This window comes from Microcaecilia unicolor, chromosome 6 (assembly GCF_901765095.1).
Source record: "Microcaecilia unicolor chromosome 6, aMicUni1.1, whole genome shotgun sequence".
NCBI classification, from domain to species: Eukaryota; Metazoa; Chordata; class Amphibia; order Gymnophiona; family Siphonopidae; genus Microcaecilia; species Microcaecilia unicolor.
The window spans coordinates 327,964,725-327,991,292 of record NC_044036.1 but is presented as its reverse complement, the minus strand read 5'-3'; the positions used below and the strand labels follow the sequence as shown (position 1 = coordinate 327,991,292).

The window sequence follows — 26,568 nt, the reverse complement described above, 5'->3', positions numbered from 1 at the left end:
TTTGAGTAAAATATGCCGTATTTTAGTGAATGACAGTGCAGTTTGCCTGCTTCTTTGGGAAGGAGGGGAAAAGATTAGGAGGTCATATTGGCAGTGGGGGAGGGGGCTAATTCATTAGCAACTACAACATTTGCCTACACCCAAATTAGAGAACGGGGAAAGGGAAATGGGACTTATTACACTGCCTTTCTGTGTTTTTTGTGACTACATTCAAAGCAGTTTACATAGTATATACAGGTACTTATTTGTACCTGGGGCAATGGAGGGTTAAGTGACTTGCCCCGAGTCACAGGGAGTTGTGGTGGGAATTGAACCCAGTTTCCCAGAATCAAAGTCCGCTGCACTAACCGCTAGGCTACTCCTCCAGGGAAATGGGACTTTATATACCGCCTTTCTGTTGGGTTTACATAGTATATACAGGTACCTGGGGCAATGGGAGGGTTAAGTGACTTGCCCAGAGTCACAAGGAGCTGCAGTGGGAATCAAACCCAGTTCCCCAGGATCAAAGTCCGCTGCACTAACCACTAGGCTGCTACTCCTACTTCACCTACTGCGCCCGTGGTGAATAACATAACATCTTCCCACTTATTTGTTTAGCGCAAGGACAGTATCAAAGAGATGTTTACAGGGCAAATATCTGCCTGAACTAAGCCGAGTGGGATGGGACAGTTTTAGAACATGTAGAAATATTCTGATTTCTGTTTTTAATTTGTCACAGATGTGTAATCTGGAGTCCTGTATTAAACCCTACCTACACAGTTGGTTTGAAGATTGTGTGTTACCAATACAGAGGACAGTCCAGCTCTTTCAGGAGCAACTTGCCTTTTTACTGCATGCTGTAAGTTGAAAGAGAAATATTTGTCTTGAAACCAGTAAGAATTTTGCGTGTATTTAACATCTGAGGATTATTTTTTTTTTAATAGTTTTGCACTTTGTTTTATAGTTGGTATGTGCTCATGAATACTGATTTGAATATCTAAACTGCAACAGGAAACACACTATGTTTTGCCAATTTGTCGTTGATAACTGGAAATAGATGTTTTTATTTTGTCTCTTCCACAAACAAAGGTCTGGGTGCTTCTACCGCAGAATTTTGTGGGGTTTAAAATTGTCTCCTGTGTTCTTACTTGTATTAATTATCCTTTGGTTACAAAAATAACTGGCATGCTCTGCTGTAAAGTGATATCTGATTTTAGCAACAGAAGTAATTTTTTTTTTTGTTTTTGTTAAAGGCTTTGAGCTACACTCCCGTTGAAGTTAAAGAATCTGATGACAGAACGAAGAAAGACATTGATCGGTAAATAACATTTGTGAAGGAAAAAAAATATACCGTCGGGAAAGCAAACCTGCATGCTTATAAGTAAATGTGCATTAGAAATGGTCTGGCCAGTAAATGGGTTTTGTGTTTTTTTTTTTTTTTTTTACATTAGGTTTCTGAGTGCTGCTAGTTTACAAGGCCTTGTACAGGAAGGCACCATGACATCGCTCTGTATGGCCATGACAGAGGAACAGCACAGATCCGTCATTATAAACTGCAGTGGACCGGTTCCTCAGTTCTATAATGCAGGTGAAAGTTCCTAGCTGTAAGCTTCTTAACCCATCTTCCTTCTCATATTAATAAGGATTATCCTAAATGTTCAGGTTTGTATCTCGGGAACAGACAAAAAAGGTGACCCCCTGCTGTTCATCATTCAGTTGTTGCAGTTACTACATATGGTAGTATGGACAAAGTTTTGACGCTTGACCAAAATTTCAATCTGCTTAGAGCACGTAGGTTGTTGTGGCTCCACATAAATTGAATAAAAATCTTAGTTTCATTTAGAAAGAGGGTATTTTTGTTTGTTTGTTTTCGTTCAATAGTTTACAATAGAATGCCAGTTGCCACTGTCATTTGTTTTAAACCAGCACTGAGGACCTCCAGCCTTCAATGGGCCCCATACCAGTCAGGTCTTCAGTTTATCCTTAATATGCATAAGGGATTGTATGCAGCCCCTCTTTACCTCTCAACCCTCATCTCCCCTTACGTTCCTACCCGTAACCTCCGCTCTCAAGACAAATCCCTCCTTTCAGTACCCTTCTCCACCACCGCCAACTCCAGGCTCCGCCCTTTCTGCCTCGCCTCACCCCATGCGTGGAACAAACTCCCCGAGCCCATACGTCAGGTCCCCTCCCTGCCCATCTTCAAATCTCTGCTTAAAGCCCACCTCTTCAATGTCGCCTTCGGCACCTAACCTCTACACCTCTACCCAGGAAATCTAGACTGCCCAACTTGACATTTCGTTCTTTAGATTGTAAGCTCATTTGAGCAGGGACCGACCTTCTTTGTTTATTTTGTACAGCGCTGCGTAACCCTAGTAGCGCTCTAGAAATGTTAAGTAGTAGTAGTATGTGAATCTTTTTCATGTATAAAGGATAGCCTGAAAAGCCCATCAGATGTTATGGCCTCAGTGACTGCAGCCGCCTCACCCCTGTAAACAGTAGTTTTACAAAGGCATTTATTGCCTGGTAACTTTTTACAATTTCTTTTATAGGACGAAACAAGTAGTTTTACAAAGGCATTTACTGCCTAGTAACTTTTTTTTTGTTCTTTGTAACAATTTCTTTTATAGGACGAAACAAGTTCTGTGAAGATTGGATGCAAGCATTTTTAAATTGTGCCGACAGTGGAAATCCTTTTCTTTTTCGACAAAAATTAGAAAGCTTTAAGTTGAAGGTAACTTTTAGCTATAATTCGTAAGCAGGTTAAAGAAACCTGTGGAGAATAGTGCTTAAGCTCTGTAATTCACTATTCACGTTAGTTTGACAATATGGATCAATTTTAAAAAGCTTCACAGTAGCACAGAAATTTATTTGAAAAATAACTATTATTATAACTAAATCTGTGGTGTGTTTTTAACAGTTGTGCCATTTTTATCATTTTAGAAGATTATCTGTTTGAGTCACATTGAGGTGTATTTTCAAAGCACTTAGACTTACAAAATTCCATAGTAACCTATGGAACTTTGTAAGTCTAAGTGCTTTGAAAATGAGCCCCATTGTGTACTTTACAAATAATGTAGAACTTAACCCATTAGTGCCTAATGTTCCCATATTTGGGAACAATATGGGAACATTGGGTACTAATGGGTTAAGGCAATGCTACTGTAAATTGTATATTACATTTGCACCTGTCTAACTATGAATGGAATCTTACACAAGGAAGAACACATTTTAGTTGTGTTCCCTATTTATGGTGAAGAGGAAAGAATTTTAGATATAGCTTACTCCATTTCAGTAGTAGCTCAAGATAAGTTATATTTGAATACAGTTGGTATTTCCCTGTTTCCAGGGAGCTTACTGTAAATTGGTACCTGAGGCAATGGAGGATTAAGGGGGTCGCTAAGCTGCGGTAGCGTTTTTAGCTTGAGGTAGAATCAGCTGCCGGTAAATGCAGAGACGCCCATTATATTCCTATGGGCGTCTCGGTGTTTACTGCCAGCCGATTTCTACCACTGTAAATATATCCCTTGGAAGTATTTAAATGATCTCTATTGTCTCCTGGATCCTGCCTTTCCTCTAGTGTATAGGCAGATCTATGTCTACAATATCAAGATCATGAATTTTGTTCTTCTAACAGAGATCCATTCAGTTTTGAGCTGTGTCTGGTCTGGGTTTTTTTTTTTTTTTTAATTATTATTATTTACTCTGCCTGTTGGTAAAGAAGCAGTTTTAGTTCAAATATACCCAGCTGTTTGTTTTTTCTTTCCAGGCTACACAAGACATGAACAACCTAAAGCGTTTTATCCGTCAGGCAGAAATGAGTCATTATGCCTTATTTAAATGTTACGTGTTCCTGAAGAACTGTGGCAATGGAGATGTACTGCTAAAGATTGTGAAAGTTGAATATGCAGAAATGCCGGAGGCCAACAACGTAGTCAAGGTCCTGGAGGAGTTCATGTATGAAGAAGCATCCCTACCTCCAAGTTCCTAGACCTTGTATTTCTTGTCGTGTCCTAGAGCTGTTGGTTTATTTCTTACAGTATTTTCACTGTATTTATATTGTACATGGTATCTGAAATTGAACATTTCAGAATTCTGACATAGTGGGATTCTACGTATTTACTTGCACTTCCTTATTGAATGTGAAAACTGAAGAAGGATGGGAAGTTCCTAGGGGCTGCCTGTCTTGCTGTAACCTTTCTAAAGTAAATCATAAATCCTTCATCATTTTAGTAATGAGATCTTGAGATAGTAATTAAGGATTAAAACATTTGTACATTGCTGCAAGATATTTTACAGAAGCAGAGTTGGCATTCTCCCTAAGTTGCATGGGGGACTGCTAATAACCTTTTTCCATCTAGGCAGGCTCCCATCACTTCCTTTGGTTAAATTTGAATGGTACCCTTTTACTGTACCCCTCACCCACCCCATTTTGCTTAGAACTATCCTATCTAAAATTCCGTACTGCCCTAAAGACTTTTTTTTTTTTTTAACCACCGTGTTCAATGGATTATTAATTGGAAGAGACGTGACACTGAGAATACATTGAGCCAATCTCCTTTTCTGTCCTTAACCTTTACCTTACTCTATCCTATTTGTTTTATAGCATCCTTTTTTATTTTTTTAAAACACCATCCTGGAAGGCCAGGCCAAATATATTCCGCGTATTAAAAAAGGAGGACGGAAGACCAAACGACAGCCGGCGTGGTTAAAAAGTGAGGTGAAGGAAGCTATTAAAGCTAAAAGAAAATCCTTCAGAAAATGGAAGAAGGAACCGACTAAAAATAATAAGAAATGGCATAAGGAATGTCAAGTCAAATGCAAAGCGCTGATAAGGAAGGCTAAGAGGGACTTCGTACAAAAGATTACGTTGGAGGCAAAAACACATAGTAAATTATTTTTTAGGTATACTAAAAGCAGGAAGCCGGCAAAAGAATCGGTTGGACTGCTAGATGACCGAGGAGTAAAAGGGGCGATCAGGGAAGACAAAGCCATAGCGGAGAGATTAAATAAATTCTTTGCTTCAGTCTTCACTGAGGTAGATTTGGGTGGGATACCAGTGCCGGAAATGGTATTCAAAGCTGACGAGTCGGAGAAACAATGAATTTTCTGTAAACCTGGAGGATGTAATGGGGCAGTTCTACAAACTGAAGAGTAGCAAATCTCCTGGACCAGATGGTATTCATCCCAGAGTACTGATAGAACTGAAAAATGAGCTTGCAGATCTATTGTTTGAAATATGTAATTTTATCCTTTAAAATCGAGCGTGGTACCGGAAGATTGGAGGGTGGCCAATGTAACGCCGATTTTTAAAAAAGGTTCCAGAGGAGATCCGGGAAATTATAGACCGGTGAGTCTGACGTCGGTGCCGGGCAAAATGGTAGAGACTATTATTAAGAACAAAATTACAGAGCATATTCAAAAGCATGCATTAGTGAAACAAAGTCAACATGGATTTAGTGAAGGGAAATCTTGCCTTACCAATCTACTACATTTCTTTGAAGGGGTGAACAAACGTGGATAAAGGTGAGCCGGTTGATATTGTGCATCTGGATTTTCAGAAGGCGTTTGACAGAGTACTTCATGAAAGACTCCAGAGGAAATTGGAGAGTCATGGGTTAGGAGGTAGTGTTCTATTGTGGATTAAAAACTGATTAAAAGATAGAAAACAGAGAGTAGGGTTAAATGGTCAGTATTCTCAATGGAGAAGGGTAGTTAGTGGGGTTCCCCAGGGGTCTGTGCTGGGACCGCTACTTTTTAACATATTTATAAATGACCTAGAGATGGGGAGTAACTAGTGAGATAATTAAATTTGCTGATGACACAAAGTTATTCAAAGTCATTAAATCACGGGAGGATTGTGAAAAATTATAAGAGGACCTTATGAGACTGGGCATCTAAATGGCAGATGACGTTTAATGTGAGCAAGTGCAAAGTGATGCATGTGGGAAAGAGGAACCCGAATTATAGCTACATCATGCAAGGTTCCACGTTAGGAGTCACGGACCAAGAAAGGGATCTAGGTGTCGTCGTCGATGATACGTTGAAACCTTCTCCTCAGTGTGCCGCTGCGGCTAAGAAAGCAAATAGAATGTTAGGTATTATTAGGAAAGGAATGGAAAACAAAAATGATGATGTTATAATGCCTTTGTATCGCTCCATGGTACGACCGCACCTCGAATATTGTGTTCAATTCTGGTCGCCGCATCTCAAAAAAGATATAGCGGAATTAGAAAAGGTGCAGAGAAGGGCGATGAAAATGATAAAGGGGATGGGACGACTTCCCTATGAGGAAAGACTAAAGCGGCTAGGGCTCTTCAGCTTGGAGAAGAGGCGGCTGAGGGGGAGATATGATAGAGGTCTATAAAATAATGAGTGGAGTTCAATGGGTAGATGTGAAGCGTCTGTTCACGCTTTCCAAAAATACTAGGACTAGGGGGCATGCGATGAAGCTACGGAGAAAACCTTTCTTCACTCAACGTGTAATTAAACTCTGGAATTCATTGCCAGAGAATGTGGTAAAGGCGGGTAGCTTAGCGGAGTTTTAAAAAGGTTTGGACGGCTTCCTAAAGGAAAAGTCCATAGACCGTTATTAAAAGGACTTGGGGAAAATCCACTATTTCTGGGATAAGCAGTATAAAATGTTTTGTACTTTTTTGGGATCTTGCCAGGTATTTGTGACCTGGATTGGCCACTGTTGGAAACAGGATGCTGGGCTTGATGGGCCTTTGGTCTTTCCCAGTATGGCAATAGCGCTATAGAAATGATAAGTAGTAGTAGTAGTACTTATGTATATGTAAAAAGGCCAAAAAAGCTGCTTCTGTTATTCTAATCAGATATGGGTAAGGGTAATGGGATTTCTGTGGGTACACCCAAAGTGGTTTACATTTATTATATGCAGGTACTTTCTCTGGTCCTAGGGCTCACAATCTTAAGTTTTTTTTACATGGGGCAGTGGAGGGTTAAGTGACTTGCCCAGGATCTCACAAGGAGCTTCTCTGAGAATCAAACCCAGTTCCCCAGACCCTCAACCCACTGCACTAAACAGTTAGGCTACTCCTGGTGTGGAAATCAAGGTGATCATCGCTAGACCACTGAATTAGCATTAAGATTTAAAAGATCAACAATAGAACTGCTTTACTGGGTCAACTAAAGGTACATCATGTCCAGTTTCTTGTTTCCAACAGTGACCAATCCAGGAGACAGATACTTGGCAAAATGCCAAAAAGTAGCAAGATTCAATGCTGCTTACCCCAGGGCTAGGCTGTCTCTTTCCCAAATCTGCCTTACTGAAGGTCTATGAACTTGTACACTTTTTTTTTTTTTTTTGTTAAACCCGCTACACCAGCTGCTTTTACCACATCCTCCAGCAACAAATTTCAGAGCTTAATGATACATTGGGTGGAATAATATTTTCTCTAATTTGTTTTAAATGTACAATTTAACTTCAAAGTGTGTCCCCTATTTGTTGTACTTTTTGAAAGCATAAACAACTGATTTCATGTCCACCTGTTCACTCGCTCATTTTATACACCTCTATCATATCTGCTTTCAGTCTTCTCTTCTCCAGCCTGAAGAACCTTTTTAACCTTTCCCCATAGGGGAATCATTCCATTTCTTATAATTTTGGTTGCTCCTTTCTGTACCTTTTCTAATAATGCTGGTTTTTCCTTTTTTTTTTTTTTTAATGTACTAATCCAAATTGGACACTGCTCCAAGGTGCAATCCTACCGTGAAACAATACGGAGGCATTATAATATTCTCTGTTTTATTCTTCGTTTATTTTCTAATAATTCTTTTTTTTTTCTTTTGTCTGCTGCTGCATATTAAGCAGAAGATGTCAACATATTTTCCATGATGACAACTAGATCCTTTCCCTGGGTGATGACTCCTAATATGGAATTCAGCATTGTGTAGTTATAGTTTGGGCTTTCCTTGTGTACAACTCTCCATATGAAATTTCATCTGCCATCTGGATGCTCAGTCCCCCAGTCTTGCAAGGTCTTCCTGCTTTTTTCTTTTTTCTTACAATCTGCTTGTGAATTATTAACTTTGAATCAGTTCGTCCTCTGCAATTTGATCACCTCACTTTTTCCTATTTCCACATCATTTATATAAATATGTTAAAAGTACAGATCTGTGGGACACCTCTTTCTCCATTGACAGTGTATCCCTTCTCTATTTTCAATCTTTTAACCAGTCCACAATAGGACATTGCTTCCTTTTATGTGCTTATTTAATTTCCTCATGAGGGACTTTATTAAACACCTTCTGAAAATTGATACACTATATTAAAACTGACTCACCTTTATTCAAACATTTTATTCATGGCTTCTGAACAAAATGTAACTACACACTAGTTTGTTTTTATTTTATTTATTTATAACAGTATTTATAACCCACGATTTTCGAAAATGAATTGGCTCAACGTGGCTTACAAAAGTTACAGAGAAAACATTTTTCTAAGAACAGACGTATTATGTCGGGGAGAGTAGTTGTACAAAAAACAGAAGAAACCTCCTGACGCATTATATTTTTTTGATTTGTATAGACTCCTGACGCAGGCCAGTATGGTCGAAACACAGCTGTGTCGAGTCCCTTTCTCCCTGCTATCGTTTGGCTAATAAAGTTTACTTTTTAATTTTTATATCCAAAGTGTCGTCTTTTTGATGTAATTTTGAATCTTTATGTATTTATATTTTTAAATACATATTTTATGATTATTTTTAAATTTTGATGTTTTTTATATAATTTTGTTTTTCAGTTTTTATTTTTGTTTTTGTTAGTCATCTTCGCTGTTTTGTTTCCTGGGGAGAGTAGTTGTTCATTGAGAGCTGGACTGGAACTCTTTTCTTTTAGCTCAGTTGTTAGTTACTGTAGTTTGGGAAACATATTTTGAAGCGGTAAGTTTTTTGAGATGTTTGCGAAAGATTGGGTAGTGGTTCATGTTTCTCAGGTGTCTGGGAAGGGAGTTCCACCATTTAGTGCTTATGTAAGAGAAACCAATTGAGTGGACTGATTTGTATACAAGAATCTTATTTTTTAAGACTTCAAGTATTTGTATGCAGACATTTCAAAATATTTTTGGTTGGTATTTGCAACCTGCTTAGCAGTTGATAAGGGATAATTTGAAAATTTTCATCTTGTCAGCTCTTTACTTAAAGGTACTTGGGCTACTTTTGCCTTTATTTCATCCTCTCTATTTCGCTTTTGTTAGTGTCCTTCAAGGATACCTCACTCCAAACCACATGCTTCTGAGAGACTGTTGCCCATGATCTAGTTTGAATACTGCCTTCTCACCTTTATTTGAAATATTTATTGACGTTTCAAAATTACCAATTAATAATAAGCAATGTATATAAACAGTGTATGAAAGCAAATAACATAGAATCCAATCATATAAAGTAACTCCTCAATGCCAATACCTGAGAGAATACAGAACGACAGCTTAATGATTTCCTCCTTCCCTCTCTTCCCTTCCTCAACCTTCTCACCCGGATAGGCGCATGCCCTTTCGCCTTTTAGAAGGTTAGTGCCAGTAGCCTGGTTCCACTTTGGTTAAGGTAGAGTCCATCATTTTGGTAAAAGCTCCCCCTTTCCCCAGAAAATGAGCTTATTTCCTAACCTAAAGCTGTCTTCCCTGCACCGTTACCTCATCTGTGCATTGAAACTCTGGAGCTACTTTTTTCTCTGGGATGCTGTGTGTAGAAGAGAGGTCAGGCCTGGGAATGTTATCCTGGAGGTTTTGGACTTGTTTTTTTTTTGGAAGCCACATTTAGGATTTTAGGTAGAATTTCCTTCTGCACCTTCCTATGTCTTCGGTACCCCCATGTATCATGACAGACAGTACTGTCTAAAATCCTATTTAAATGACTCATGAGCTCTGCCACCTTTTCACCCATCAGCCACCTACATCCCTAATGATCTTTTGCACATGAGCCGTCAGCCTTTGGCTTCAGGGTGCCCTCTGGTGTTTCAGACTTGGATTTAGCTCACACCTTTTCATTAGTACCTCAAGGGTGAGGTACGTTCAAGTACAGTAGGTAATTCCCTGTCCCCAAAGGGCTCACAATCTTGTCTGGACTTAAGGCAATGGAGGGTTAAGCTATTTGTTAAAAATCAAATGTCCGTGGGATTCAACCCATGACTTCCTGGGTTTTAGCCTGCTGCTGTATCCATTAGTCTACTCCTCCACTCCAGTCTATGTTAGAGAACAGTGAACCTCTAGCCCAATGTCCTATCTTACTACAGTATTGGCAATGAATAATTCCAACATCTGAAGAACCCTAATGACTGGACACATGAATATAAAAGGTCTTTAATGGACCCTTTTACTAAGCCACTTAGGTGGCTATGCACTCCCAACGCATGTCAGTTTTGAGTTACTGCCTGGCTACTGTGTGGCCCTTGCGGTAATTTCATTTTTGACGCGTGTCCGCTACCTGCGCCGAAAAATACTTTTATTTTCTGGTGTGCGGGTGGTAATTGGCATTTACCATCCAGTTACTGTGTGAGACCTTACCGCTGGGTCAATGGCTGGCAGTAAGGTCTCGGACCCAAAGTGGACGCGCCTCAATTTAAATGGTTCTGCGCACGTTCAAAACACGCGTCTACACTGCTGCAGGCCATTTTTCAGCGCACTTTAATAAAAGGGCTCTTAAAACTGTAGCCTACAACAAATGTGTAGCAGGAAGCATCCAGGTAGCAAACACTTGAGTACAGACAGGGAAGGAGAATTTGATAGAGATGTGTATCGAAATTTCATTGGGGGTGGCAGGAGGCAAGATTTTCATCATAAACAGCAGTAGGACCAGCTCAAAACCTGTGCATGTTAGCACAAGGTAAAATACATTTTGTTTACCTAACGTATCTATGTAGTTGTAATCTAGGGCAGTGATGGCAAACCTATGGCACGCGTGCCAGAGAGGGCACGCAGAGCCCTCTCTGTTGGCACACGCGGCGTTGCCTCAGCCAGAGTCGTACTGCCGCTATGAACTGCTGGCGCGATCGCGCTAGCAGTTCAAAGTTGTGTCGGAGTGGAGGAGAGACCCACAGGAAGTTCGTTCACCCACTGGAAGTTCGTTCCCTCCTCCCTTCGAATTCCAGGCCCCCTCCCTCCGAATTTTAAAAGTCATCTATTTTACCTCATCGGGGTTAGGGCGGCAGCATGCAGGCTTGGCTCGGTGCTTAGTTCAGTTTTCCCTTCTCTCTCTCAGCTCTGGTCCCGCCCTTGCGGAAACAGGAAATGAGGGCGGGACCAGAGCTGAGAGAGAAGGGGAAACTGAACTAAGCACTGAGCCGAGCTGGCATGCTTTTTACCCCTGCTGCCGCCCTAACCCCGACGAGGTAAGATGGATGACTTTTAAAATTTGGAGGGAGGGGGCCTGGAACTCGAAGGGAGGGAGGGGGGACCCTGGAACTGGGAGGGAGGTTAAATTGCCCTGTTGGCACTTTGCAATAAATAATTAGATTTTGGGTTGCTGTTTGGGCACTCGGACTCTGAAAGGTTCGCCATCACTGATCTAGGGCATTGCTGGGAGAGAAATGCCAGTATTCTCTTATATAAATAAGACTGCAGCACATAAAATGTTTGTTAATGTGGTGTATCCATTAAAATGGCCTGTGCAACCCACATCTTTTCATCAAAACCGGTTTCCTAAGACCATGTGCTGGGTACATCTGTGATATGCCAGTTGTTTGAATTTGTACTATAGTCTTTTTGCTTATTTAATTTGATGACATGAGAGCACACAAATGTAAATTGTATCTTTGTATTTATGTCTTTTATTACATTTTCATAGCTGACAGAACTGAACTGGTTTGAAACCTTAAAGGCAACCTCTATTAACAATTCTGATATTGGTCTAATAAAGGTGCTCTACACGCGTGTGCTGTGCTGTGCTGTTCTCTTGGGGGGAAAATTGGTTTGAAGAGTGTTTTATGTAAAGCTGAGGGTCTGTTTCTGAAATATAAAATGGCTGAATGCAGCCATTACAAATGAAGTTACTAAAACGTACCTTGTAGTTGTCAGTACAGTCACCGAAAAGTGTATAAATTCCATCTTTTGACACAAATCGCAAGATGGGCATCCTCACAGGGTCGCCCAAATCGGTATAATCGAAAGCCGATTTTGGACATCCCCAACTGCTTTCCGTCGCAAGGATGGCCAAAGTTCATGGGGGGGTGTCAGAGGCGTAGCGCAGGTGGGACTTGGGCGTGCCTAACACATGGACGTCCTCGACCCATAATGGGGAAAAAAAGGCATCCCTGACGAGCACTTGGATGACTTTACCTGGTCCTGTTTTTCTTATGACCCGGGCACAAAAAGGTGCCCAAACTGACCAGATGACCACCGAAGAGAATCGGGGATGACCTCCCCTTACTCCCCCAGTGGTCACTAACCCCCTCCCACCCTCAAAAAAAATATTTAAAAATATTTTGTGCCAGCCTCAAATGTCATAGTTGGGTCCATCACAGCAGTATGCAGGTCCCTGGAGCAGTTTTAGTGGGTGCAGTGCACTTCAGGCAGGCGGACCCAGGCCCATCCCCCCCCCCCCCACCTGTTACACTTGTGGTGGTAAATGTGAGCCCTCCAAAACCCACCACAAACCCACTGTACCCACATCTAGGTGCGCCCCTTCACCTGTAAGGGCTATGGTAGGTGGTGTACAATAGTGGGTTTTGGGGGGGGGCTCAGCACACAAGGTAAGGGAGCTATGTACCTGGGAGCAAATTCTGAAGTCCACTGCAGTGCCCCCTATGGTGCATGGTTGGTGTCCTGGCATGTCAGGGAGACCAGTGCACTACAGATGCTGGCTCCTTCCACGACCAAAGGGCTTGCATTTGGTCGTTTCCGAGATGGGCATCCTTGGTTTCCGTTATTGCCGAAAATCAGAAACTTAGTCTTGGGACGACCTAAATTTCAGTATTTGGGCGTCCCTGACCGTATTATCAAAACGAAAGATGGACGTCCATCTTGTTTCGATAATACGGGTTTCCCCGCCCCTCCATCGGGACGTTTTGCGAGGACATCATCAGCAAAACTTGAGTGTCCCTTTCGATTATGCCCTGGGATTGGTAGTATGGAATGTTGCCATGTAACTTCCTTGAGTGTCCCCTAATCTTTGTACTTTTGGAGCGAGTAAAAAAAAAATAGATTTACTTCTACTCATTCTACATCACTCAGGATTTTGTGGACCTCAATCATATCTCCCCTCATCCGTCTCTTTTACAAGCCCTAACCTCTTTAGACTTTCCTCATAGGAGAGGAGTTCCACCCCCTTTATCATTTTAATCGCTCTTCTTTGAACCTTTTCTAATTCCGCTATACCTTTCTTGAGATACGGTGACCAGAACTGAACGCAATACTCAAGGTGCGGACACACCATGGAGCGATACAGAGGCATTATAGTATTTTCAGTCATATTCATCATCCCTTTCCTAATAATTCCAGGCATCCTGTTTGCTTTTTTGGCCACCGCTGCATACTGAGCAGAATATTTCAGTGTATTACCTACGACACCTAGATCTTTTTCTTGAGTGCTGACCCCCAAGGTGGACCCTAGCATCAGGTAATTATGATTCAGGTTATTCTTTACAATGTGCATCACCTTGCATTTGTCCACATTAAATTTCATCTGCTATTTCGATGCCCACTCTTCCAATTTTCTAAGGTCTTCCTGCAATATTTCACAGTCCGCATGTTTTAACAACCCTGAATCGTTATGTTAAATAGCACCGGTTCCAGTACTGATCCCTATGGCACTCCACCCTCCTCCATTGAGAGAAATGACCATTTAACCCTATCCTCTGTTTTCTATCCATAACCAATTCCTAATCCACACCAGAACTTGCCTCCTATCCCTTGACTCTTTATTTTCTCAGGAGTATCTCGTGAGGAACTTTATCAAAAGATTTCTGAAAATCTAGATACACTACAGCAACCGGCTCATCTTTATCCACATGTTTATTCACGCTTTCAAAGAAATGAAGCAAATTATGTTTGTAATGTGTTCTGTAATTTTATTCTTTATAACAGTTTCCACTATTTTGTCCGGCACTGACGTCAGGCTTACCAGTCTGTAATTTCCCGGATCACCCCTGAAACCCTTTTTAAAAACTGGCGTCACATTGGCCACCCTCCAGTCTTCAGGTACTATGGACAATTTTAACGACTGGTTATATATTACTAACAGCAGATCAGCAATGTCATGCTTGAGTTCTTTGAGTACCCTTGGATGAATGCCAGCCGGTCCAGGTGATTTACTACTCTTTAATTTGTCAATTTGGCTTACACCTCCCAGGTTCACCGAGAATTCTTTCAGTTCCTCCGCATCATCACCCTTGAAAACCATTTCCAGTACAGGCAGCTCTCTTACATCTTCTTCCATAAAGACCAAAGCAAAAAATTCATTCAGTTTCTCTGCAATGTCCTTGTCCTCCTTGAACGCCCCTTTTGCTCCTTCATGATCTAACGGTCGCACAGATTCCCTTGCAGGCTTTCTGCTTCTGATGTAACTGAAAAAGTTGTTACTTTATTTATTTGGATTTTGCTCACACCTTTTTCAGTAGTAGCTCTGGGTATTATTTCTCTGTCCCTGGAGGACTCTCAATCTAATTTTGTACCTGAGGCAATGAAGGGTTAAATGATTTGCCCAAGATCACAAGGAGCAGCAGTGGGATTTGAGCCAGCCACCTCTGGATGTCAAGACTGGTGCTCTAACTACTTTAGCCTCTGCGGCTAGTTTCTCTTCATATTCTCTTTTAGCTTTCTTTATTAATGCTTTGCATCTCTCTATCCAGCAATATTAATAACCCTGAAAATTCATCATATCATGCCACAGGGCTACTCTTCCAACAAAGGGTGAAGAGAATTAAATTAACGCCTAAGAACACAGTTAAACCTCAATCAAGTTTTTATATTCATTTGGTTTTCTAACTGCAATAATTTATCTCTTGAGAGAAGAAAAGTAAGGTCCAGCAACTGGATTGATCACCAGCCATCAGGAAGCTGTAGAGCCAGTATGTTCTTGCAAATGGCACTTAGGAAAGAGGCCAAATGCATCATAGTGCTGCAGTATGTGAAGTAGCAAGAACACCTACATTTTCATTGTGCAGTAGAATTACAGCAATGGGAAAAATATAAGAGGAAATGAATACAACCAAAACACATAAAGTCCACACCTACTGTTCACGAATGCATCACACATTCACCTCTAAACTCTCATTCCCGTAATATCACATCATTCATACCTTCAATCACAGAAAGATATATATCATATGTCTTTATGCCTTTTTATCGCCCTCTAAGCTCCCATTGTTTCCTTCCAATGTTTCAATGTTTGTGCTCCATTGTTACATTCCTTAACGACACCTCAATTGTTTTGCATAACTCTGCACAATGTAATCCATAACCAATCTGTAACAAATTGTATTTCCAACATTTAACTCGTATTGTAAGCCACACTGAACCCGCAAAAAGGTGGGAAAATGTGGGATACAAATGCAATAAATAAATAAATAAATAAACCTAAGGCAATCACACCCGATGATGCTTCAATGCAGTCTGTGCAAATCTAATGTCACGGTCTCACTTCTCCCATTTGGCACTAAAGCTAAACTGGTTGACTAGCATAATGCAGAAATATAGAAAATGAAGGCCTGAGGACTAGGTTGAGAATCACTGCACTGTGTAAGTAGAATTTAGAGACATAAGGAACATTTTGCTCTTCGGCTAGTGCTTTAAAGCACAGGTCCTGAACTCTGGTGTTTAGTCCTTGAGGACCAGCCTGGTGTTCAGGATTTTCATACTGTTTATCCACTGCTTCCATCGTATGCAAATGCACCTACCCCTTCTGTAATCTTCTATGCACACTTTTGCTCTTTACACTCGTGCACTGGTTACAGAACAGTGCCGGTTATGTGTGCAACTTGATTGATAAATGAGGTGTTAATTGGCACTACCTACCAGTAATAGGCTATAATTTGAGTGCATAAGTGCACTTAGTTGTAATTCTACAACCTTAGCGTGTAAATCCATTAGCACAGTGTTTTTCAACCTGTGTGCCGTGATGAGCTGCTGAACAGGAACAGGTTTGTAGGAATCTGTGGGAATGCCCTACAAATCTGTGAGGTTCCTGTGGGAGTATACAAGCCTCTCGGTGACCACCTACCTACCCAGAGTCCTCCAAGTACCGCCTCCCTTTCAATAATTCAGTGCAGCCACACACACTCTCGCTGTGCCCGGGCTGAGGTTAGTAAGGCTCATGTCACTGAGGCCAGCAACTTCAGAAGTCACCTGATATACTGATGCATGCATGAGACAACCCCCATGTGCAGCTACCAGTCTGGGCCGCTGAGAGGCATAGCCAGGCCCGGGGCAGAACCGGGCCACTGCCCACCCTCTTACCCTTCTGTCTTTGCCTCCAAGGGGCAGCCCGGTGCTGGCAAGCTGCTTCCTGCATGCCTGTTCCCATAGTCCGTCCTCTCCTGCTCCTGGCCATACCAGGAGTCAGGACCCAGATGATTGCATTAACGCGATATCACGCTAATGCAATCATCTGGGTCCTGGGCAGCATGCAGGGGCAGGGGAGGACAGATCCGGAAGCAGGCAGCAAGAAGAAGCTTGCCGAGGTCGGGCCCCGGGGAATTTTGCCTCCCTTTGGCCCCCCCCCCCCCCCCCCCCCACTTGGTGGCCCTGCCACCAGTAAATCAGGTGATGATGAGCTCTGATGCTGCTGGCTTGTACATGCATCAGTGTGAGCCTTGCTAACCTCAGCTGCATGTGTCAATGTGAGCCTTGCTAAATTCCGCCCGGGCAGAGCAACTGCACTGAATTATTGAAATGGGGTCTTGGAGGACTTTCTATGCAGCACCAGTTAACCATGGTAAGTCTTTTTTTTTTTTTAATTCATGCCGGTTTTCCAAATAATTTACAGAGAAAAGAGCTTTTCTACCCAAATCAAACAGTGTCAAGCCACAGACCTGTGGGAAACAGCATCATGGATTTCATATCTGTTTGATTTTCTTATAATACAAGTATTATTTTGAAAAGTTCTGGCTTATGAAATGATGGCGTCAAATGTAGGGCAGGAGCAGGGCCTTGTGGTCTGAGCCTCACACAGAAAAGTGGCATCTGCTTAGAAAAAAAACTTTGTTTACACAGAATGATTTTGGCTACTGGATATTTCTTTAATTCTAAACAAGTACTATAAGCAGTTGTACTATGACTTACTTTTTCTTCCACTTTTCTCTTTTGAATTTTCTTTCCTTTTATATATAACTTGCCTTGCTTGCATGAAAAGTTCTATATTTTTGATGTCGTGAAAAATGCAGTCCATTAGAGTGAACACAAAGGGGCCCTTTTAGAAACCGGCAGTAAGCCCACCCCCACCCCAAGCGCAACATATCCGGCACTACAAAAATACACACGTGCGTGTACCTGGTGGTAATTGGGCAGTGCCACACACTGCTCAGTTAGCGCTGGTTTAGCATGGGAGCCCTTACCACCACCTCAATGAGTGGAGGTAATGGCTCCCCCCCTCCCCAAAATGGCCGCACGGCAAGTACTTCACTTGCCGCATGGCCATTGCCTGAAGAAAAGAAAGACCTACCTTTTACCTGCTGTGGTAAAAGGGGCCACAGCGCACATCAAAAACACGCACGGATGCCAGCGCAGGCCCCCTTTTGCCGCAGTTTGGTAAAAGGGGCACAAAGTAAAGCAACATGATTGAGAGCCCCTGTGCTGTACTGAAATAGTTGCCTGTTCCTCGTTATACAAAATGCTGTCGGAGGGCTGGTGCATTTCAGGAAATTCTGTTCTGGTGCCAACATTATTCTATTCAGAGGCTTAAAGTGTTCTTGGTTCTCTAGCTTCTGTTCCTCGTGGCAGAATGTTATTTCTGAGTTGCCTGGATGTTGGATGGGAGCCTGAGGCCTTGTTCTGCTTCATAGTTTGCACCGTTGAGTTGTTATTTCTTGGCATTACCAGCTCTTGTTTTCATATTTCTATTTGGTGAGGGTCAGAATTTAGTTCCTAATTATGTTTGTTTTACTTTCAGGGCTTCTTAGACATAGATTTTTAATTAAAAACGCAAGTCAGAGGATGACAGTGAATTAGAGGTGGCTGGCACTAGTTCAGAATGAGGCTCATTTTCAAAACACATAGACTTTCAAATTTACATAGGTTACCATGTAACTTTGTAAGTCTAAGTGCTTTGAAAATACGCCTTAATGAAACACATAGTACCGTCAATGTTAGTTGAGGGTATTGCTTGTCAACCATCTGCCCTTGGTCAAGGGACATCATGAAACATCACTAAGCTTTCCCACTGATGTATTTTTTTTTTAAGAGGTTGGGGGGAGGGTATTCATTTTAAATTTGTTGTTTTTGAATGCATGTTATTTGTGGCTATAAAAACATGAGTGTGCCTTAGTAAAAGGGGGCCTAAAGCATGTAAATACATACTGTAATTGATGTGTTAGAATATTAAGGTAAGTAACTCGTTATAGAATACACGCTTAGCACACATACTTTAGCTATCTAACGCGGGGGTCCTTTTACTAAGCTGCGGTAAAAGGGGGGTCTGCACTAGCGTCAGTGCGTGTTTTTAATGCGCACCAAGGCCCCCTTTTACCACAGCAGGTAAAAGGCTGTCTTTTTTTTTTTTAAACAAATGATCGTATGCAGGGCCGCCGAGAGGGGGAGTGGGGGGGGGGGGCAAATTTCCCCGGGCCCAGACCTCCAAGGGGGGCCCAGCACTGGGGTCAGGTCGCCGGTGCTGCAGTCCCCAGTCTCACCTGCCTGCCTCCTCGGCTCCAGGCCCCCTGCATTCGAAGCGGCAGTCACAGATCGCCTCCCCTTGGGCCTTCCCTCCCCGTGTCCCGCCCTCACGGAAACTGGAAGTTACATCAGACGAGGGCGGGACATGGGGAGGGAAGGCCAGAAGAGAGGCGATCTGCGACTGCTGCATTGAATGCAGGGGCCCCGGAGTCGTGGAGGCGGGGGGTGGCAGCAGTAGGGGGGAGCGATGGGGGTGGCAGCAGCGGGGGGAGCGGTGGAGGCGGGGCGGCCTTGCCCCGGGCCCGGCCTAGTCTCTCGGCAGCCCTGGCCGTACAGTATGTGAACCACTTACCGCGCAGCCATTTCGAGGAGGAGCACTTACCGCCACCTATTGAGGTGGTGGTAAAGGCTCCTGCGCTAACTCAGCGGTAACAGGCCAGCACATGGCATTGCCTGATTACCGCCGGGTAAACACCAGCGCTACAGAAACAAAAACTATTTTTGTAGCGCCGGCCTCCTGCGGTAGTCCAGCAGTAGTTCCAGCTTGGCGTGCTGCAATCCGGTTGCCATCCACCAACCCTTTAATAAAAGGGCTCCTCGGTGACTCATACAAAATTACCTCCCCTAATGCGTAGCCATTGGGGAAATTCTGAAAATCAGCCTGGTTTGAGGATTGAAAAAGTATTCATCATGAGGCTGCAGCACTAAAAAGGTAGAGACAACACTCCTGCACTTTGTGTTTTTGATTCAGGGGCGTAGCCATACTTCGGCGGGAGGGGAGTCCAGAGCCCGAGGTGAGGGGGCTCCCGCCACCAACCCTCCCCCGCCGTCGGTGTCGCCTACCTTTGCTGGCGGGGGACCCCAACCCCCGCCAGCCGAGGTCCTCTTCCTTCCTTCGTCCTGCAGGATGTCAGACTCAGAAACAGAACAAAGGAAGGAAGAGGACCTTGGCTGGCGGAGGTTGGGGTCCCCCACCAGCAAAGGTAGGCAACGGTAGGAGGGAGGGTCGTTGGCAGGAGGGTCCAGAGCCAAATCTACGGGCGCCCAGGCCCCCGTGGCCCCACGTAGCTACGCCCCTCTTTTGATTAGCTGTCGTTCTTCTGAATAGCATTTTTCTGAAGTATATATGAAAAAAGCAGGCCATAGCAATGAGAAAGGCCAGGGGAGGGGGGGGTCAGACTCTTGCCTCAGTGCATGAATAATACTTTCTCAGGTCTTGTGCACTACTGCAAATGGGAAAAAGAGATGCAGTAAGGAAGGTTAAGCAGTTTTTTTTTTTTAATTTTCTTTATTTTCAAATAGACTTTACAGACCAGATGCCTGCCAGCTCAGTTCTAATTGGAAAAAAAAATACATCTTTTTATGTTTTTCAAGTGTGGAATTAAATAAAACAATGAAAACTCTTAACATAACTGGAAACACGCATCTCTTACTCGCTGAAGTCTTTTTTCCATGATGGTCTGAACTGCCTATTACAAAAAGATATATCAAAATGGCTAGAGTATATAACAATGTATTATTTTAAAAGTGGTATGATTTTTTTTCTACTAATGTCACTGCAGTTATTTAAAGTAATCTGTGTATTAAAATAGGCTTTAAAAAATTAAAAGTCAATACCGTACCTAGACCTGCTCTGTGCATAATACTGCTTTTAATAAGACTCCAGTATACTATTGCTCAACACCGTTTCCCTTTCTCTAGCAAAACATTCATATAAAATAAAACCAGATTCTCCTGTACTGCTGGTTAAAGTACAAAATTTGGCCTCTTGAGTCAACATAAATACTGTTTACACTTTACAATATCTTCTTTAGTGTGAACCTAGCTTAATGTCTACAACCAATGGGAAATATCAGCCCTTGTTAGAAATGGAAGGAGATTCTTGACGTTGGAAAGTCTGAATTTCATCAGTAAGGCCGGCTGTGCTTAGCTAGAATACTACATGCAGGGCCATTGGGAGGGATGTCTGTAAAAAGGTACAGGGTCATGGATTTCGTATACCACCTCGCTGTGGTATAACCCAAATGGTTTAACATATATTTTGTGCAAATACTTTCTCTATCCCTAGTGGGGCAGTGGAGGTTTAGGTGACTTGCCCAGGGTCACAAGGAGTCACAGTGGGAATTGAACCCTGTTTCCCCAGGTTCTCAGCCCACAGTAGTAATCATTAGGCTGCTCCTGCTCCAGAGGCAGAGAGGCCCATAGGATAAGGAACTTGTGACCACATCATTGAAGAGGAACCCAGCCCACTGCCAGCATTATCTAAAGGGGCTCCACCCCATCCCCTGCCTTCCCAGGATACTGATAAGCCTGGTGACAGGCTTGCAACCGTATGTATTAGCAAAACAGACCATTCCGAACATAACTGAGCACACCCCATATATAAAACTCATTGTCACGTTTTGAATGGCAGCATGTATCTGTGTGTCTTGGCATGAAAACCACGTAAATGCAGTGTGGGCACAGGAGGTATACTGCTGCCAGGGTGGCCCCTAACACTGCAGAGATGTGCTACTGAGTATGAGTACAGAGCATGTATTACTGCTCCACATTACAGGAATGCGTTATGGATTATGGACCTTGCCGGGTACCTCCTGCAACAGCAGATGGTAGGCAGAGAAGAACTCATGGTACAGGAAGAGAGGCTGGCAGGGAAGGAAAATGGCCTTTTTCAAATGCACTTTCCTATACTGACTGTTTTGCAGGCCAGCAACGGCATTTAGTGCTAGAAAAGCCCTGTCTCAAATGAAAGGGCGTATGGACAAAACATTTTCTTCGTAAGAATAGGAAAATAAACTCTCGATATTTGTGAGCAAAATGGAGATTATCTTATAACTCATGGCTGTGATTAAGTATCCAAGCCAATACCTGAATACTCCAGCAGCATATGTAAAGAACACGATCTTCATGTTTTTATAGAAATTTAGCTAGACAAATTCCTCCCTCTCCGTCCCAGAACTTGCCACATCATGTTAATTTCCAAATGCCCACATTGTAAATAAAGTAAGTGCCCCTTAATAACTGAACCCACACCAACTGCACCACTGCTGTTTATGTCTGTACCTGCTTCAAAGAAGGGTGGGGTAACCTACACAGAGACACCCTGGTTAAACGCTGAAACATAAATAGAATGGAGAAGCCAGGTGCTTTGGACAATAGCATGACTAACTCTACTCTCTGTGCCACACACAACTCAATAAACCATGGAAGACGACCTGGATATTGGATCACTGGTGTTGTAAGACTCAGGGGCCTTTTCACTAAGTCGCGGTAAGCTCTATGCGTGTGCAGCGTGCGCAAAAATGAGACTACCGCCAGGCCAGCGTGCCCTCCTGGTGGTAATTTCAGATTTGGCGCACGCCCATAACGCCTGGATGAATTATTCATTTCCCCTTATGCACGCTGGTTCTGGCAGTAATCGGCACTTGGCACGTACCAAGCGGTTGCTGCGCGTGTAGTGCGTGAGCCTCTACCGCAAGAGCAATGGGTGGCATTAAGGGCTCAAGCCAGTTTTGGGCACTCGCTGGTTTCATTTTTACTGCAGGCCCTTTTGCCGTCCTGTGGAGGAATAGCCTAGTGGTTAGTGCAGTGGACTTTGACCCTGGGGAACTGAGTTCAATTCCCACTGCAGCTCCTTGTGACTCTGGGCAAGTCACTTAACCCTCCATTGCCCCTGGTACAAAATATATGTATATATGTAAACCGCTTTGAATGTAGTTGCAAAAACCTCAGAAAGGCGGTATATCAAGTCCTATTTCCCTTTCCCTTATGACATCACAACATCAGAAGTGAGCCAAGTATCGGGCAATCAAGCCATTGTGACATCACTGATGAGGTTGGCTCTTATTGGTGGAATGAGTGGAGGAGTAGCCTAGTGGTTAGTGCAGTGGACTTTGATCCTGGGGAACTGGGTTCGATTCCCACTGCAGCTCCTTGTGACTCTGGGCAAGTCACTTAACCCTCCATTGCCCCTGGTACAAAATAAGTACCTGAATATACTATGTAAACCGCTTTGAATGTAGTTGCAAAAACCTCAGAAAGGCGGTATATCAAGTCCCATTTCCCTTTCCCTAAAAAAAACATTTTTTGTAGATGCGGTAAAAACTGGCCCGGCACACGCCCAATACACTGGCCTACACTAGCACAGGCTAATTTTTACCGCAACTTAGTAAAAGGACCCCTCAAACAGGAAAAGAAGACCTGAAAGATAAAATACTGTGGCAGACTTTGGAAATACTTGGGATGGGGGGGGGGGGGGGGGGGAGGGGAAGGGAAAGTTATGGAGGGAGGAGCTCGTGTTGGTTTGCAAATGAGGATGTGTAGACCAGACTTGTACAGAAAAAAAAAAAAAAGAAGAAAGAAGCAACTCAGCTGCAGTAATGAGGGCGCGTGTATTGGACACACGCTGGAACATTTCTCCAGCGTGTCTGGGGAAAAAAGACCTTAATGCCACCCATTGCCTTAGCGGTAAGGGCTCACACGTTACCCGCATGGCAACCGGTTAGCACACGCCAACTGCTGATTACCACTGGGAACGCCCCTGCGGTAGAAAACAGAGAATTATTTTCTGCCGTGTGTTTTTGGCTCACGCCAAACTTAGAATTACCGCCACTTGCTAGCCGGGCAGTAGTGCTGATTTGACGCGCGCTGCATGCACGCAAGCCCTTACCCACCTTTGTAAAAGGGCCTCTCACTGAGGCAAACTGGATGGGTCAACAGGTCTTTAATCTGTGAGTAGTCACTATGATTTCCCTGACCTCTGCCCACGTTTGTTTCATTTCAGCTGCTTTGAGCAAAATGTAGACCTCAAAATATTTTCTTCGGCATGTATTAACAAAATTCATAGTGTAGATTTTTTTTTAAATTGTGCCCATGTAAGAAAGCCCAAAGACATACTCTTTATACAAAAATAAAGCCTCCTTTTCTTTTGTAAGCGGCAGGTGCAAGTTTTCACATTCAGACGGCTTTGTCTTGACATTCTAGGGAAGTGGAGGTAGCTTCAGATCCAACAGGCTATAGGCAAAAATGTTCCAGAAAAGAGCAAACAGCAGAAAGAGGATGTAGATAGAGAGAAAAATCCACCACAAGGACTGATCTTGCAGCCTCTGCTCATAGTTCCTAAGGACCACCACGCCCAGCGTGATCCCGACCAGCACCCCGCTCAGATGGGCTACAAAACTGGGGTGTGGGCAAGGAGGATAGGTAGATGGGTGGAACCTCAACCACACGGCTCTTCCAAATTCAACGCTCACTGCAGCACAAAGAGAAAAAGGAGATTTCACTGTGACGGGCATCCATTAACTGACGATACAATTGCCAACCGTTTTAACAAGGCGGGACGGGGGAAAGGGGGGAAAACTCAAAACAAATCAAAGAATATTAACTCTTGTTCCCTTAGGCTTCTAGAGCTGGTGTCATGGGTGCTATGGTTGTCTGGATCTTGCCGCATCTGAGTAAGCGGCACAATGGCTGAAACATTAGTTCCACCCACTCAGATGCGGCAAGACCCGGACAACTGCAACGATCAATATTAATTCTTGTTTAATTTATATCCTGCTTTCTGACTGTAGTGTTGTTCACATCACAGGTAACTAAAGAGAAGCACTTGTCTTGTGCAAATGAGGACCTGTGATAATTATGGACTTAATCATTTTACCTATTCTCTGCACACAGTTTCAGCTAACTTTCTTGGATACGTTTTCACTCTGGGGGGACCTATTAGAAGGAAGATGGAAGAAATCTTTCTGGGTCAGATCCACAGAAAAACCAAACCATGAGATGTATTTTCCTATTCATAAAACACAGCATTGACAAGCTGGTGTTTTCATACAGAAAAAGCAACACACGGGTCTGAAAATTTCTACCTAAATTTGTATTTGGGTGAGCAGGGGCTTAGAACGGTTCACACATAAATATTTATTGCCCTTACAAAAGCTAAAAGGAAACTCAGGGGTCATTTTACTAAGGTGCGCTGAAGAATGGCCTGTGCTGGTGTAGACGCTCGTCCGGTCCATTTTTCAGCAATCCTGCAAACAAGGCCCCTTTTTTGCTGAAAATGGATGCACGTCAAAATTTAAAAATCAGTGTGCGTCTATTTTGGGCCTGAGAACTTACCGCCACCCACTGACTTAGCGGTAAGGTCTCACACATTAACCGGGAAGTAATCATCAGCGCGCATACGCTGCCAATTACCGCCCGGTTAGCACCACATGATAAAAAATTTTTAAAAATTTCTGCCACTCATATCGGACATGCGCAAAACATGGAATTACCGCCCGGGGCATGCGATAGCTGGGCAGTAGTTCCAAACTGACACACGCTGGACGCGAGTAGGCGCCTACGCACTTTTGTTAAAAGGGCCCTTCGTTTTTATTTTTAGTTTGATTCAAATGTTTACCCTTCTTTAGGAGGTACATTCTACTATGTTATCTTCACTTCCACTAAATGCCAGTAGATGGCATGATGGGAACAATCAGTGCCCACCACGGGAACATGCTACCTGCACAAATTCATCTCTTTTTGGTCTGTCACCATTTTTACCACTAGCTCCCTTCTAAACACTTCATTTTAGATTTAGATTTAATTACTCACCTGTCCAAACCTGAGCCCAAGACCGTTTATATTCACATACTTTAGATACTAATAAAACTTCTTCCGGACGATAGGTAAAACTATTTAACTGGCCAGGAACAGCTTCTGGCCGGTTCAGGGGCGTAGTCAGACTTCGGCGGGAGGGGGGTCCAGAGCCCAAGGTGAGGGGACACATTTTAGCCCCCCCCCCGCCATTGCTGACTCCCCTCCCGCCACCGCCACCTTGACCCCCCCTGCCAACACCCTCTCGACCCCCCCCTCCCGCCGCCAACCCTCCCCCGCCTTCGCCTACCTTTGCTGACGGGGGACCCAACCCCCGCCAGCTGAGGGCCTCTTCTTCCTTCGTTCTGTTTCTGAGTCTGATGTCCTGCATGTTGTACGTGCAGGACGTCAGACTCAGAAACAGAACGAAGGAAGAAGAGGCCCTCGGCTGGCGGGGGTTGGGGTCCCCCGCCAGCAAAGGTAGGCGACGGCGGGTTGGCGGCGGGAAGGGGGGTCGAGAGGTTCATCAGCAGGGGGGTCCAGGGCCAAATCTACGGGGGCCCAGGCCCCCATGGCCCCACGTAGCTACGCCCCTGGGCCGGTTATATAGCCTAAAGCCAGCTAAAAGCTAATAGTCAGTGCGAGACAGCCGGTTATCTCAGCTGAATATTACCACTTAGCAGCTAGCCCAGTCACCAGCTACATTGACATGGCCAGGTAGCGCCAATATTCATTGGCCAACTGGCTGTTTAGCGGCCAGGCAGACCCACGTAAATAGCAGGTCTATCTCTGACCGCTATAACTTAGCCGTTAGCCAATGAATATTGGCTGACCCAGCTATATTTTTAGCGGCCAAAAACCCGCAGAAATCCAACGTGGTCATCGGATACGGACCTGGCACTGAATTTCAGGGTTAACCAGGCTCCCTTCCGTAGTCTCAATATCAGCCCCCTTGGGTCAACTATGGGTCATTTTAACACTTGCACTTTTTACTTATGTATTAACTCCCTGTTCCAATGCATTGACTTGGTGGCATGAAATGTGAAAAATGTTAGTCTACATTCCTGGACCTCACACTTGCTTTACTTGGTGAAGAGTGTTCAGTGCTTCCTCCAGTGCCTCACCATCTCTAGCTTCTAGCTTCTTTCACAGGGGCAAAAAAGTAAATATATATTTTTTAAGAGGGTGATATCATGTTTTTCTTGCAAAATCACTTTGGGCTTGACTTTTGTTGA

At 43.5% G+C, this 26,568-nt stretch overlaps 2 protein-coding genes across 4 annotated transcripts in view; one reads left to right on the top strand and one right to left on the bottom strand.

The window, feature by feature from the left end:
* LOC115473452 (protein Njmu-R1-like) overlaps positions 1 to 4,631 on the top strand; it is a 39,214-nt gene extending 34,583 nt beyond the window's left edge. For all 3 annotated transcript variants that reach the window (XM_030208414.1, XM_030208415.1, XM_030208413.1), the window contains 5 exons: positions 719 to 838; positions 1,233 to 1,297; positions 1,431 to 1,567; positions 2,610 to 2,713; positions 3,749 to 4,631. In XM_030208414.1, coding sequence (XP_030064274.1) covers positions 719 to 838; positions 1,233 to 1,297; positions 1,431 to 1,567; positions 2,610 to 2,713; positions 3,749 to 3,970 — 648 coding nt within the window. In that variant the 3' untranslated portion in view covers positions 3,971 to 4,631. The remainder of the gene's footprint in view (positions 1 to 718; positions 839 to 1,232; positions 1,298 to 1,430; positions 1,568 to 2,609; positions 2,714 to 3,748) is intronic.
* Positions 4,632 to 23,301: 18,670 nt separating this feature from the next.
* The window catches only part of LOC115472269 (rhomboid-related protein 3-like), a 150,261-nt gene continuing 146,994 nt past the window's right edge, over positions 23,302 to 26,568 (bottom strand). The window contains exon 9 of the mRNA XM_030206484.1: positions 23,302 to 24,011. Coding sequence (XP_030062344.1) covers positions 23,740 to 24,011 — 272 coding nt within the window. The 3' untranslated portion in view covers positions 23,302 to 23,739. The remainder of the gene's footprint in view (positions 24,012 to 26,568) is intronic.